General features: G+C 42.9%; 1 protein-coding gene across 3 annotated transcripts; it reads left to right on the top strand.

The window, feature by feature from the left end:
- Positions 1-1,905: 1,905 nt before the first annotated feature.
- On the top strand, positions 1,906-12,516 carry LOC147848942 (damage-control phosphatase At2g17340-like). Of its 3 annotated transcripts, XM_087337932.1 has the most exons (12): positions 1,906-2,088; positions 3,450-3,515; positions 3,833-3,899; positions 4,047-4,115; positions 4,203-4,343; positions 4,440-4,568; positions 4,656-4,742; positions 11,146-11,220; positions 11,670-11,756; positions 11,936-12,013; positions 12,131-12,193; positions 12,277-12,516. In XM_087337932.1, the coding sequence occupies exons 1-12, from the start codon at positions 1,931-1,933 to the stop codon at positions 12,355-12,357; spliced, it is 1,101 nt and encodes a 366-aa protein (XP_087194058.1). In that variant the 5' UTR covers positions 1,906-1,930; the 3' UTR covers positions 12,358-12,516. The 3 variants fall into 3 exon arrangements, with proteins under 3 accessions (XP_087194058.1, XP_087194059.1, XP_087194060.1); XM_087337933.1 differs by lacking the exon at positions 3,450-3,515; XM_087337934.1 differs by lacking the exon at positions 11,146-11,220.
- The last annotated feature ends 2,896 nt before the right edge of the window (positions 12,517-15,412 follow it).

Below are 15,412 nucleotides of genomic sequence, written 5' to 3'. Positions count from 1 at the left end.
CGAGATGAGCCGGGAGGAGCTGTTAGCGGCACGGATTCGGCTGTTGGAACGAAGACCGGAGGACGTGGGCCGAGCCGCGGAGAAGCTACGGGTGGTGAGGGTAAAGAACAAAGGACGGTTCGACCGAACTCACCAATTGAGACCGAAGAAGATCGAGGAAGGCGACTGGGTTCTAGTATATGACAGCAGCCTCGACAACCAGCACCAGGCAACGCGGAAATTTGCAAGCAGGTGGTTCGGGCCTTATGCGGTGACGAGCGCCAACGACAATGGGACCTACCATCTCGCGGAGCTTGACGGGACAAGGATGACGGTACCGGTCGTGGGGAAAAGGATCAAAGCCTTCAAAAAGCGGCACGAGGTTGAACCGGACCCGGGCGACTTGGATAGCGATAACGACCAACTCGGAACAGATGCCGATCCGGAAGACGAAGGATAAGCGTGGGCTGGTCTTCTCCGGCAAGAGTCTAATTTTGGCGCATACCGGTGGATGTGTGGTTAGGTGGGGGCGGATGTCGTGGAGAAAACCGTCCCTAGGCGGAAACCACGTATAACGTGCGTAAACCGGCCCTTACACGTGGGCACAAGTTTTGTTGTATAGTACGTGGATAGGGTACGAGTCGGCTGAGGTGAAATCCTAAGTACCATGCATACAGTAGGGAGAAAATCGAGGCGTATCCCTGTCTGAAAGGACATGGAATAAACATGATGTAACGGGTGGTAATGGCCTCCCTCCTTGGGCTATAAAAGAGAGGGAGAGGTATTGAAAAATATATCGCATTTAGCAGAGGACGAAAGTGCTGCTGGACTGGGACCGAGCCCTTCTCCTCTCCTCCGTCGCCCCTTTAATTGTTCTGTGCATGTTTTGGGAGGCTGACTCTGCTCCGCGGGACGCCCGAGTGCTACCGACAGAGTCTCCATCTCGTGTTCTGTGTCTGTGCGTGCGTGCGGGTGCGTGCGTGTAGGCGTCGGAGCCTATCACTCGCTGGCTTGCCAGTTGTAACACCTTGATTTATATATACATAAGCATTCGTTCTATCTCCATCTCGTGTTCTATAGTTAGTTGCAAATCCTGTGATTCTGTGGGTCTGAGCGCGTGAGAATTACATAGTCAAGTTCCTTCCCCTCCCCTCATTCGGCTATTCCTCGATCTGAGCCCCCCTGTGGTCCCACCTCGTTCTCCACGCACGCGCGTAGCAACACGACAGTGTCCCATACCACTGCCCTGACGTCGAGTCGTACCTGGTGCTGGCGCGTCGCTACAAGAGTTGACCCACCACAATGTTAGAGTCTCGACATAGTCGATAATGTGTCAAATGACGGTAGTTAGGCCTCATATTTATAGCTAGACCTAAGGCTCCCATGCAAGTTCACACTACCTCCCCTTCTTTACACTCTCGTTTAACCCTCACACGTTATCCACGTGTATAGAATACTACGGTAAATTCTCACCACAAGATATTATATGGTCATGCCTGTAACAACATGATAGATACAAGGACTTAGACGGGTTAGAAGTGATAGGTGCAGGGATAGAGATGGGTTAGATGCAAGGATAAAGACGGGTTAGATGCAAGGATATAGATGGGTTAGACACAAGGACAAAGATGGGTTAGATGCAAGGATGAAGATGGGTTAAACGCAAGGATAGAGCTGGGTTAGATGTGACAGAGGCTGGATAGAGTAGGGTTAGTTATGGGCGTGTGCATTTTGTGGATAATGATCTGACATTGCAGATCACATGGGATTATCGAAGTATGCCTTGCACGGTTCATGGAGGTCTCTTTATGATTTGGTAGCAAATAGACACGGGACGGGCTGGGCGGGGCTGGGCGGGCCGGGTGGAATAGAGCGTACACATACATATGTATGTACATACATGATGCCATGCTATAAACGGAGCATGAAACAGGGGAATGACAAGAGAGCTATGGAGAGCGAGTCTGCTTCGGTTCCTTTCCCTCTTCTCTGTCATGGCTACTCTCCCTGCACCATTCCTTATCGTTCTGCATCAGATCCTCGCCATCTCCCCACCCCTACAGAGCTCACGTGGATCACTCTATTCCGCAACTCCATCCCTTCTCTAAGGTATATTTGTAAATTCCTTCTTCTTCGTCTTCTTTTGTCCCTATATTTGTATATCATGTTTTTTGATTGACCGAATACGGTCAAACGAAATTTGATTAGAAGGAGAGAGATGATGATACACTAAAGTCCACAGGATGAAATAGAGTAACTAAACTGAAAACTGAAATGAAAAAGTAAGCTTGTTTCAATGTTTTGATATTCCATGAATTTGGCTCTGTAGTCTGAGTTGACAAGGAAAGAGATTTACTACTTTTGTTAGTGATGACTCTTTCTTTGCAAATAGTCCTTGAAAGCTAGTACACAACCTTGTAGGAATTTTCCCCAGTCATGCATGATATCCTCATATGTGAGGCATGCCATTGTGACTATTTTCTGTTTACAGCAACATGGGATAGAAGGAACAAGCAAATGATACTGATCATATATACCGTAATCTGAAAAAACCAAAACTGAATGCATTGGTAGGCGTCTTACATCAAGAGGTGATTGTGGTAGATAAAATCAGCTTGTGAGAATACAAAAGGTAAAATACCAGTCAGACCACTGATTATGCTAAAATTTTCCCACTGAAGAAATCTTACGGAAAACAAAGACTGTATACAAGTATGGAGTCACTAACACTTAAAAGCAAAAGTATGGTCATCCAAACCCACTAGCATCAAGAGGCACTAATAAACTCCAGACAGGGTACATTAAAATGTTTCACCCTGATCAAACAAGGTATGGCACATTCTCTCTCTAACATGCCCCACACAAAAGTAAAGGATCCAGGATAAGCCAATATGGAGGTCAAGCAATTGAGGGTAGTGGACATTTTGGGTATCTTGGAAACGATAGTCTTTCCAAATTGTGCATTCTGGTATTGTGTGTTCAGAAAAGTTGACGTGAGCATGGCAGAAACTGTCAGAATCTTGTGTAAACAAAGGACATCAAGTAGATGGGAGATCCAAGCAATGATCTTTGAGTCACGTGTGGTCCAAATAATGTTGCATGATATAGGACTATGATGTAAAAGCATCGCATTCAGCACATGGGGAGATGGAGAAATAAAAAAGAATTTTGGTCGGCATTTAGGCATTAGACATTTAACATGATACTCGGGAATGCTTTTGGAGGTGGGGTTAAGGACAGTGGAAATTCTTTCCTATGATCTATTCATATTAATAGGTCAATTCCAGTGAAAAGTGATATGACATGAAGTTGTGTACTGAGTGCTGAAACTAATGACAAGAAATTCTATAATTGTGTTTGCATAGTAATCTTTCCATGCATGCTAAGGAATACACATAGTCCATAACTTACTATGCATGTTTTAGTTATTAAGTATGTGTAATTGTTCAAGTGCCATTTTTTGTGTTCAGGAAGCAAGCTGAATCTGATAATACCGTTGTAGATGCTGCAAGTAGAGCGACAAAATTTGCTCAAAGGTCTCACTTTTGACTTAATAAAACATCAATCTCTATGCCGATTGCTGACTCGTTACATAATACTTTTACGTGTATTCCTTGTCTTTTGGTTTAGTGATATGTTTTGTTATGGTTTATGTATTTTAGGAACCCTGCTGTGAATGGTTTGTAATTGCAACATGTGATTGGGAACATGTTCACAAAATGTTTCCTGAAACAACTTTTTTTGTCAGTGATCTGCCTGAATGTCTGGGTGTTATGCATAAGAAGAAAATGTACACCTCATTTGCACTAGAAAAGAAAAGTAGGAAATCAACTCATGGTGTTACTGCATACAGGTACACAAAAATACTTGATGAACTGCAGGAGGATACAGAAAGGCATGGAGGCCCTCCTGATTGTATTGTAAGAAAATCAGATGAATTTTTTTGCCACTTTCTTTATTTGTACAATTATAGTTGGAATAATGTTTTGGTGTTGCAACTTACAACTGAATGTTGAAGCCAACCTTTTAACTTACCCATTCTGACTTTGTCGATATATTTTGTGCAGCTTCTCTGTAGGCTGAGAGAAGTTTGTTTAAGAGAGTGTGGTTTCTGGGACATATTCAAAAAAGTGAAGGTATATGAAAATGCTAGCATCGTTATGGTAAGACTGAACCCAACTTCTGTTCTGCAAATAACCCAACTTCTGCCAACTGTTCCACAGGAAGAGGAAAATGTTAAAGCCATTGGTCTTCTTAGCGATGTGATCATTCGGGCAGATAGCATTGATGACAATGGAGAGCGCTTGGAACATCTCCTGAAGGGAATTTTTGCAGGAAATATTTTTGATCTCGGTGTAACACAGGTTGCAAATTTTGAGTTTGTGAATCCATGTAAATAAGCAACAGAATGCAAATATGTTCAAAATTGTGAGCTCTGATACTGGTTCATAACCTGAAAGCTCGCAGAACTATTTGCTAGCAATGGGATGTCTTTCTTAAAAAGCTATGAGAAGCTACTTTCTCGACCATGGGTAATTGATGATCTTGAAAAGTTCAAGTCTAGGTGGTCACAGAAATCATGGAAAAAGGCACGTTCCAACAGTTAATTTTCGGCACATAGTAGTGTTTAACTTTCCATGTGAATGAAAACTATCTCTAAATTTGACTTTCTCCAGGCTGTAATTTTTGTGGATAATGCTGGCTCGGATGTGGTTCTTGGAATTTTACCTTTTGCAAGAGAGCTGCTTCGACGAGGTACAAAGGTGTGGAATAACAAACATGTTCTTTCCTTCAGTAGTGTAGTCTGTTGTTTCAGTGGTCCAAGATGGTTAGCGAAGTGTGATGCTTATTTTTGCCAAATTATATGCTGAGATGATCAATATTAGTGTGTTTGGGTCAGGAATCTGCTTGTTACATAGCTCTATTCATGTGTTTTCTGCTCATTTATAAAGTTGAAGTTTGGCAAGATTGGGTAGAAGTTTAATCATAATACATCCCACCAGAATTGTGCCTGAAATGGTGAACTGATTCCTATTTCCTCCTACCTATAGTGTCTTGATCCAATTAACTTTCCAGTCCAGAGAAATACCTTGTGCTATTGCTTGACTAGTGAGCATGTATACATTTTGTATCCAATGTATCTCTCCATTTTAGCAGAGACAAGCCTTCATCTTTTGGAGAAGAAAAGTCAGGAACATGGATAGGGGCATGGGAAGCTCACTTCCAACAAAAAAGCTCGATAGGAGCAACTAGTACCTGCTTGGGCATGGGTACTGGAGTTACGTCAAAGGAGCAAATGATGCAACACCGGATGCGACACACAGGGACTTTCTGGCTTGGGAACAGGCGGCAAGCAGAGTTATGTACTGCTTCGCGTCGAGTGTCGGAGGTCAGCTACTCAGCTATATCCGGGATGCCAAGACGCCGAAAGATGGTTGGACGAACCTAAAAAGGGTCTTTGCAGCAATCACGACGTCCAGGAAGCTACAATTCAAACAAGAGTTGAGCAATGTACGACAAAGAGAATGTCGGTGGCCGATTACACTGCCCGAATCAAGGAGATCTGTGACTCCCTCGCCTCCATCAACGTGACTGTTGAGGACGGAATGGTGTAGGTCTGCCTTGGTGGGTTGGCGTCGAAGTTCGGAGCGTTCCGAACTGCTGTCTGCACGAGAGAAAGCACGCCGTTGTTCTTCGAGCTACAATCAATATTGCTTGTTGAAAACCACACGGGTGCGTCGACGAGCATGCACACCGACCACAAGTTGCTGTACACGGAGGTGGATTGGCCCCGTGGATGTGGACGAGGCGGGTCGGAACGCAATGGAGGCGGCCGACAAGAGCAGGAAAGAAGGCACAAAGGTGGTGCCGACAACAATTTTGGACCCTCCACGAGCAAGGCGAGTCAAGGCGCCGCCGGAAGCCTGCAAGGGAAAGATGCAACAGATTGCTAGTACTGTGGCCGGAAGGGTCACAGAGAGAGCGAGTGTTGGAAGAAGCGTGCCGATTCGAACAGAGCTGGATCAAGCCGGGGTGATGCAGATAGGCGTCACCGATCACACTACGCTGGAAAAGGAGATCGAACCGAAATGGGTCTTGCACTCGTTATGAAACACAAGGCAAATAAGATGGGAGTACGTACCACAAAACTGGAAGAGGTTTGGTACGTTGATTTTGGAGCATCAAACCATATGACAAACCATGTCGAATGGTTCTCAAGCTTGGAATAATTGGAACAGACGGGAGTTGTCGAGACTAGCGACAACACTTTGCACCCCATCAAACACGTGGGTAATTTACTGCACAACCATGTCGGACAAAAAGGCATGTTGCGGAATGTGTTGCATGTCCCAACAATTGCAAAGAACTTGGTTTTGTCGGACAAATTGTCGATCAGGGCATGTAGGTCCGATTTAATCACCATGGCTGCTTCAACGAGGACGACGGCCAGCTACATGTCGGATAAATTGTTGATTAGGGCATGTAGGTCCAATTTAATCACCATGGCTGCTCCATCGAGGACGAGGCCGGCTAATAGCGCAAGGGCGCAGAGATGGGAGGATGTTTATCCTTGAAACAAATGATGTTGGTGCTGCGATGTTTGCAGAAGGAGAAAAGGTCGAATCCGACATCGACCTGTGGCACAAGCGGATCGGCCACATCAACTACCAGAAGCTTAAAGAATTGTAGTTGAAACATGTGGTTTTCGGACTATCAAAGTTTAGTGGCCGAAAGGCCTAGATATGTGAAGCTTGTCAACTTGGGAAGCAACATAGGGTCCCATTTCCCAATGAAAAGAATCAAAGCCGGAATCGGCTTGACTTAATTCACACGGATGTATGGGGACCGGCAAGTTGTGTGAGCATGGGCGGGAGTTGATACTTCGTCTCCTTCATCAACGACTTCAGCCGACGCACTTGGATGTATCTCATTGAGAAGAAGAGGGAAGTCTTCTCCTGTTTTCAGGATCTGAAAAGTCTAGTCGAAAGAGAAACAGAGAGGAAAATCAAGTGTTTGCGATCGGATGGCAGAAAAGAATACTTTGCCGGTCAGTTCACAAGTTATTTGCAACAAAAGGGAATCCGAAGGGAGTTCTCATGTGGATACACGCCGGAGCAGACGGTGTGACCGAGGGACGGAACCGGACGCTAGTAGAAGCGGCCAAGGCGATGCTGGAAGAGAAGAGCATGCCCAGACTCTATTGGGCCGAAGCGATCAGGACGGCCGTCTACATTTAGAATCGGATTTCTACCTCTGGAGCAAAGGTGTCGTCGCATGAGCTATATTTCAGGTGCAAGCAGAATTTGGCACACCACCTCAGGGTATTCAGTAGTATCGCATATGTGCACGCGCCGAATGAGAGATGGAAGAAGTTGGATGCCAAGCCTGACAAATGTATCTTGGTTGGCTACTTGCACGAGTAGAAGGGGTACAAGTGTACAAACCCTGGTCAAAGCAACTGCGAGTGAGTCGTGATGTCGTCTTTGACGAATCGGCATCTTGTTTCTCCTTTCCGCGTCCAACCCCTGAAATGTCTGAACCGAATTCTGAATATGAGCCTCACCTTATGGTTGAGGAAGAAATCGGCACTCAAGAGGAGAGCCCGATCTCATTCCGGGTAAGCAGGCTGAATGAGAGACTGAACGACCACTCAGATGAGGAGCCGGCGAATAGTGGAGACTCGGCCGTGTAGTCCCCGCGCTAGAAGCCGAGGAGACAATTTACGTGCATCGGATCAAGGTGAATCCGACGTGACCAGGAGCTAAGATGGACCTCATGAGTTGAGGATGGAGTTGGCCAAGAGGGCCATGACATCGGCAAAGCGAAAGTTGCGTTGATCAACTCGTCAAAAGAACCCCGTAGTTCAGTACGGGTACAACGAATACATGGCGCATCACTATGTGTATATGGCAAAGGTGGCGGAAGTGCGTGAGCCGGAGAGCTACGCAGAGGCGGTGAAGGATGCAAATTGGCGTGCTGCTATGGAGGAAGAGATGCGCGCATTGATAGAAAATAAGACATGGGACTTGGTTGCGTCCCCAAGGGTGTGAAGCTGATCGGATGCAGGTGGGTGTGCAAGGTAAAGTACAACGCCGATGGCTCCGTCAACCGGTACAAGGCCCAACTGGTGGCCAAGGGCTACGCACAACTGCACGACATCGACTACGATGAGACATGCGCGCTGGTTGCCAATATGACAACCGTCCGGGTGCTGTTGGCGGTAGCAACGGCGAAGGGATGGCATCTACACCAGATGGACGTTAAGAACGCGTTCCTTCAAGGAGAACTTGAGGAACAAGTGTACATGGTACAACCTCCCGAATTTCAGTCTGGATTGAACACGTTGGTCGTTTGCCGACTGAAGAAGTACCTCTACGGACTCAAGTAAGCCCCACGTGCTTGGAACGCGAAGATCACACAGAGGTAGCACACAGAGGTAGCGTAGGATGGGGTTTGTGACGGCGAAATTGGACCCTTCACTTTTCATCCGGTAGGGTCAACATGGGCCGGTAAGCATTCTGCTATATGTAGATGATTTAGTCATCCCCGGCGCCGACCTAGAAGGAATCGGTCCTGTGAAGTCTTTGCTAATGGCATTGTTTGAGATGAAGGATCTGGAGGACCTTCACTACTTCCTCGGGATCAAAGTGATCCGCACCCCCGAAGGCATACTGATAAGCCAAAGGCATTATGTGATGAGTATGCTCTTTAGGTTCGGAATGACGCATTGCAAATCCGTCTCGACCCCTCTAGACCGAAACATGAAGCTTCACCCCGAACCGGGAACGGTGTGCGACCCGAAACGGTTCTTACAGATTGTCGGAAGCCTCATCTATCTAGCTATCACCCAGCCGGACCTCAGATATCCGGTCAGACTGATAAGTCAGTTTATGTTGCAACCGATGGTCGAGCATCTTCAGTGTGCGCAAAGGATACTCCGATATGTCAACGTCACAAAAGATAGGGCGTTGCTATATTGGACCGGTGTAGCTCAAGAATTGGTCGGCTATATGGATGCCGGTTTGGCCGGAAATGCTAGCGATCATAGGTCAACATTCAGGTTTGCGTTTTCATTGGGAAGTGCCGCGATCGCATGGAGCAGTAAAAAGCAGCTGATAGTTGCATTGTGGAGCAGCGAGGCCGAATATCGAGGAGTTGCTGTCACGACTTGTGAAGCCATTTGGCTCAAGCGGCTATTGAAGGATCTGCAGATGGAGGAGGTGTCTGAGCCGACAGTCATATACTGTGACAACCTCATATACCGAGCCGACAGTCCCAGCTAGCCATATTCCATGCTCGCATGAAGCACATAGAAATGCTCGCGCGAGCGGGTCTTGAGCGGTGAAATCGACCTCTGGTATGTTCTAACACAAGGAGCCGACCTCAAGTTGAGCTTGAGGGGGAGTGTTGAGCGAGCAAGCTCAACATGGGCCGGACTGGCTGGACAAGCCGGCAGGTCAAACTGGATATGATCCGGTTGGCTAGGCTCACTTAGGCTGATTTGCCTAAGCTTCGGACTAGGTTCCGAACCGGCTGAAGAAGCCGGATGATGGACCGGATGACGGAGCGGCTGTGGCAGCCGATCCGGAACGTCACACGTGCCGATTAGATCTATTCTAGTAAATAGGCCTCATATAGGCAGTTAGTATCAGAGGCTCTTTTAAGAGCATTGAAGTACATGTCAGTACTTCATGACAGCCCTATCATATGGGCTTGTATACATAAAAGTGCATTTGAGCACTATTGTTTGTATTGAGGTTTTCATTGTTTTGGAAATATACTTCGTGTTGTTTGCTCACTCAGCCTCTCTCTCTCTCTCTCACTTTGTGTATTCCTAACTGTCTATCTGCTCTTTGTTGTCCGGCCGAGCCGGCTGTGTTTGCACATAACGCTTCTGCACGTAATCTTTTACGATTCTCAACATCACATTGAATGTGGTCACATGAGAAATTCCTCGAAGTTCTATATAAAGTCTTTCAAATAGATGTTTGATTCAAATTAAAAAAATTGTATCTATGGCATCTGGTTTGACCTGTACATAGTTGATGCACTAGCTACCTTGCTTTTTGTATGTTATGGTCAATAGTTTGAGGTAGGGAAAGTTCTTGTTCCATTGAGAGCTATAATGTGCAAATAAGACTTATCTGCATATCCTTGGGCACTTGGACTGCAATTGCATGAGCGTTGTTGTTGTTGTGAAGCAATTGCTTCAAGATAGAAAAACAAATTCAAATTTGATATGAAGTGACATTTGTTAGGCTTGAACCTATAATCGTGCATATCAAACACCTAGTATGAACCATTAAGATAAGCTTTTTTACTAGTTTATATTTTTATCATTGTAATTATGTCTTTTGTATATTCCATAAATGCTGACTCAAATGAGCAGCATGGATGTCATGCATCACATGTAGCGCATTGCATGCATCTCGTGCACTCTCATACATCACATGCATTCGAACATCTATATAAAGAGAAGGAAAGGAAGCATGTAGGCATCAATCAAGCGATCAATTGATCAAAGTAATCAATCGATCAATCAAACAATCATCAAGATAGCTCGTTTGGAAAGTAAAAATTGATTGAAGTTGAGGGTTTGAGCTGGAGTTTGGCAGAGATAAAGTATCACCCTTATGATTGAGCATTTTGACATTGGTAAAAGCTTCTATTCTTTTGATTATATACTCTTTGCTTCTTGAATCATGCACTATCTCCATCTCTTGATTGTGCTCTCCCTTTTCATTACGAAATCTCCTCTCACAAAACCCCGGCAGTTCGACTCATTTACCGTGGTTTTTACGACAGTATCATCTTCATTTTGGGTTCTATTTCTATGCATCCATGTCTATCATATGGCTCATATGGCTCTAATGAGAAACCTGTGATCTTCTTGTATGTCTATACTTTGCAGTCATGTTTCAATGATCAGCATTTTCCCTTCATTACCATATTCAACAGTGTCCAGACACAACTTCATAAGGATTGGCTTTATCTAACCCAAAATATTGAGACCATGATGATGCCCTATTTGGAATGTGTATATTGGTGGCTATCTTTCCATCATGAATGTTTGTCCGCATGAATCTTTTATGGATGCCTTGTATGAAAAATATGGTTATGTGGAATAGAGCATGAATCTTTTATGGATGCCTTTTACATTTGCAGGTAGTCTTAGCAGCAAATGATATGCCAGCCCTTAATGACATCACATACCTCGAATTAACTGAAATAATTTCAAAGGTAAATGAGGCACAAACAAACATGCATTTGTGCATGTGTCTTCCCTGTTTTCTGAGACAATTTTCATGTTTGCATTTGTTTAAGTTAAGAATTTAGGATTTGGCTGTTGCGCTGTCAAAGAATTTGGAAACTTCTCAAGATTAAATGAACACATCAAAGCTAGATTTGGGTTTCTCTTTCCTGTTTGGAACTTGTAGTTATGCAGTTTGACAGGCTAGATTTTATATGTGCATTATGCAGTGTGACAAAGTAGACTTCAATAACGCATTACTCATAACCATCAAACTATAGTGTATATTTAGATCTTTTGTGTGTGTTTAGTTCCTCAGGCATTCTCTATACGTGTATTTGCAGATCCATCATGTTTAGATGTCAATTCATCCATACATATAAATGTTTTAGTTTTTCTTGAATTAGCCTTTTAGTTGATACGTTTTATGTTGTCATAGATCAAGGAGGTGAAAGATGGGAAGGAGTTACTCTTTGGTGTGGATGCACAACATATGTTTGTTGTGAACTCTGGAAATGATTTACCGGTAATAATCTTATTTCTATTTAACAGAGGAATGAACTATCCATTCAACTCTTTGTCCACTTTCATCCGTGGCATATTGAAGTTTGCCTGAGAAGATTTTGTGAATCTATGGAGATTAGTTTTGGATACATCTTCTATTTTCTCAACAAGTTATTTACTAACTGCATTATATTTGTTCAGGTGATTGATCTCTCAAGCGTTTCACCTGATCTTGAGTATATTGCAGCAGATGCTGATTTAGTAGTATTGGAAGGAATGGTATGTGCATCTAATGAATTTTTTCGTGGATTTGATCCATATTTTCTTCTTTGCAGGTTCAATATCTTTACTTAGTTTCATGTTAGCATCTCTGATGATGTTTTCTGAAATGGGTAGGGTCGAGGAATTGAAACAAATTTGTATGCCATGTTCAAGTGCGATTCTCTAAAGCTTGGAATGGTACTGCATTATTGACCTTCAATTATTTTTTACTTTTTCCACGATGATTTTAGCTCATAAACAAAGTGAACTATGCTTGGTAGGTTAAACATCCAGAGGTTGCTGAATTTCTGGGTGGGCGATTATTTGATGGTGTTCTCAAATACACAGAATATCACCCGTGAAGCTGATTTTTTTTGGTCGCATATGATCAAAGCCATGTGCCATTGAAGAACTTGCTTATCACCGCTAAAATAAATTTATCTATTTATCTCAAATGTGATCTTTTTTTTTATTTGGTCATATTATTTTCGATCGGTGCTTATATTATTGCAATTCTGTTTCATGATTCCTCCTTTCCTGGTACTTGCGCAAATAGTTCTACCAGCTTATTCATTTTGCTATTGAATAGCTTGCAAATGGGTCTTGCAAATGAATATTGCACTTTCATCATTGTAGTTATTGATTGTTATCATCCGCACTTGGGTGGACACAGTTGATCACCAATGGAAAGGGGGAAGAGTATCAGCTGATACAACGGTTGGGGGTCTCAACATGAGTGGTTAATAAGTGTGAGATTGTGATAGATTCTATGTGAGATTGTGATAGATTCTGTCCTGTAGAGGTTGCAACAACTTGGGAATATTTTTGTAGGCTTTGCTGTATTTGTTCCACTTGGACACAAGGTGACAGACTTCGCATGTCATATCCATGGCCATTTGTTGGTTGCTTGCATGATATCCGTTCGAATCTCTACAAATGCTTTGATGTCTAAGAAAATTCAATAGGAAAAGGTAAAATTTTACTGCCATCACTAGCCCATTGCTTACAGTATGTTTCAATAATTGCTTGTAACTTTGCAACCGTCTCTTGTGAGTATTCTTGTATTTATTTTCAAGATGTTTCTTGTTGCACCACAAGTCGTCGTGCCTTGAGAAGGCCTTGAAAGTGCTTGCTCATGCAAAAACAATACATTCTTCTTCTTCTTTGTAAACCTACGAATAAATTGCTACATTGTTTGTTGAGGAAACAAAGCTGGTAATGTGATGTTACATACTAATTGGTTCATCTTCATCTGGGCTGCTAGTTCCACTCATAGTTCTTTAAAAAAAGGTTATTTTCTGATTAGAATATTTAGAAGTATTCTACATGTAGGCTATGTTTTAGAACTACCATTTTAAGTTGTTTCACATCTTCTACACATTTTAAATCCTTTGTCCATTCTACATATTTAACAAGTATTTAATGTTTCCAAAAAACTTAAAAACTAATTTATTTTAAACCTATTCTACATGTTTTTTTTATGTATTTAACAGATATTGTGAAATACTCAAGATTTTCACTCTTAAAACTTCTCCATTCCATTTACATGTTTACGCTTACATAGTTTTAGTTGGACAATATGGTTAGTTGCAAACAGTTCTTGGTCTTGTTGTAATAACCTGAACTAGACCATGGTTAACCATACCATTGTTGTGTTCTACTATTGCTATCTTAACTACAATGAGTTATGGTGGCTTGTGATTGTTAATGTATCCGGTCACTATTTTGTTTTTCTTTTTCTTTTAATAATATTTATTATTATTTGTAGATAGTAATATAAAACAAAACAAACGCTTTGTTTCTTTGAAAGAGGAAGATCTGTTATAAAATCCACAGAGATGGATTTCCACAGATATGTGATGAGGAAGTCAAAACGCTGCATTGGAAAGATTTGCAGCAGGTTCCCAAGTTCGATCATTGGGGGTATAGCTTGGCCAATCGACTAAGTAATACAACTTGTTGCGCACGATTTTAGAATCGAGAACGACAACAACTTCAATTCGGGTCCGTCCAAGAACTCGACAGGTGGTGGGGGTGTCGTAAGACGGCCCGGAATTGAACTTGTAGTATAAGGTTCGAAAAGGGATACATGAAACAACGGATAAAAATGCATGTGTGGAGGGAGGTCAAGACGAAATGCAACATCACTTATCTTACCAGTGATCATGTAAGGGCCAAAACGTTGGTAATCCAATTTACTGCAAGGTCGAGTGGTCTTGATGTTGTGTTGGAGAAGCCATACATGATCCCCAACACGAAACTTTTTTGAGTCTAGACGATGATGATCGGCAAGCCTCTTGTGTGTAACTTCAGCATCGTGCAAATTGTAAACAAACGGCATAGATATTAATAACCTACCCCCCCTTAAGTACAACCATGGGACTGATCAAACTCTCTCTCATGGAGATAGTAATAAAGTGATACGCCAAGAAATATGGCAAATTTACACTCGATATAAATGGATCACCCCACAAGAGCCACTCCCATCTAAAATGTTGTACTATAAGGAACACTTATTGCACTTCTCTAAGTTAGGTTTTATTACACAACCAAGATATCTAGATACATTCTTATCAAATGCACTAAGGGTGGCCATTGGACAACTTAGGATATCATCTCACCAACTTGAGATTGAGAATGGTCGGGCTAATAGAGTCCCTAGAGAGGAAAGGCAATGTAGGTTATGCCACATAGAGATAGAGGATGAGCATCACTTCACATGCAAGTGCCCAACTTATGCCGAGATACGGGTTGAATACCAAGACATATTAGGACCCTCTCCCACCCTCTCAAAACTATTAGATACCCCGAGTGTAAAGAGACTAGGTAGGTATATTTTAGAGCTAAAACAACATAGGGAGAATAAATTACAAAGTGTTAACCATAACCCTTTTACTATTCATCAACATGTAACTAGTGTAAATTTTCAGGAACAAGGGGAGACGATGTATGTGGATACACTTATGCCGCTCGGCCTCTCTCTTGAGGAAGCAGAAATGCAAAGAACAACTAAACACCCTCGGATGTTGGGCTTCAAAACAAGTCGACGTTGTCGTGAAAATCCGTCACTATGTGCGGATCGCGAGCCGGAACCGTCGGGGTTCTGGACTAGAAGGATTTAGTGCAACACATACAAAACAAACAAAATTCACATATGAGACGAGTAGATGAGAGAAAACGTTTGTTTATTACATAAGAAAATAGATTCTTTTATAATTCAAGAATCTTGTTGCAACGGGTTGGAGATGAAAATGAGAGATAAAATTTTTAAAGAAAAGAGTCAACAACCATATAAGGAGTGGTCCAATATGAATATGAAAGATTATTCTTGAAAGGAAGGAGCCAACCACCATGTAAGGAGTGATTCGATATCAATATGAGAGAGATTTCTTCCCCTAAGGAATGAGAGAGAGAAGA

This window comes from Azolla caroliniana, unplaced genomic scaffold (genome assembly GCF_043228905.1).
Source record: "Azolla caroliniana isolate FFs.n. ecotype wild unplaced genomic scaffold, voAzoCaro1.0.p SCAF_166, whole genome shotgun sequence".
NCBI classification, from domain to species: domain Eukaryota; kingdom Viridiplantae; phylum Streptophyta; class Polypodiopsida; order Salviniales; family Salviniaceae; genus Azolla; species Azolla caroliniana.
The sequence above is the reverse complement of the archived record's forward strand: the minus strand, read 5'-3'. Positions and strand labels throughout refer to the sequence as shown.

What these genes read in the sequence shown, in the direction of transcription:
- LOC147848942 (XM_087337932.1), top strand. Translation starts at nt 1,931, where the DNA reads ATGGAGAGCGAGTCTGCTTCGGTTCCTTTCCCTCTTCTCTGTCATGGC. An exon ending in ACATATTCAAAAAAGTGAAG is followed by an intron (nt 4,116 to 4,202) that starts GTATATGAAAAT and finishes ACTGTTCCACAG; the next exon opens with GAAGAGGAAAATGTTAAAGC. An exon ending in TGCTTCGACGAGGTACAAAG is followed by an intron (nt 4,743 to 11,145) that starts GTGTGGAATAAC and finishes TTACATTTGCAG; the next exon opens with GTAGTCTTAGCAGCAAATGA.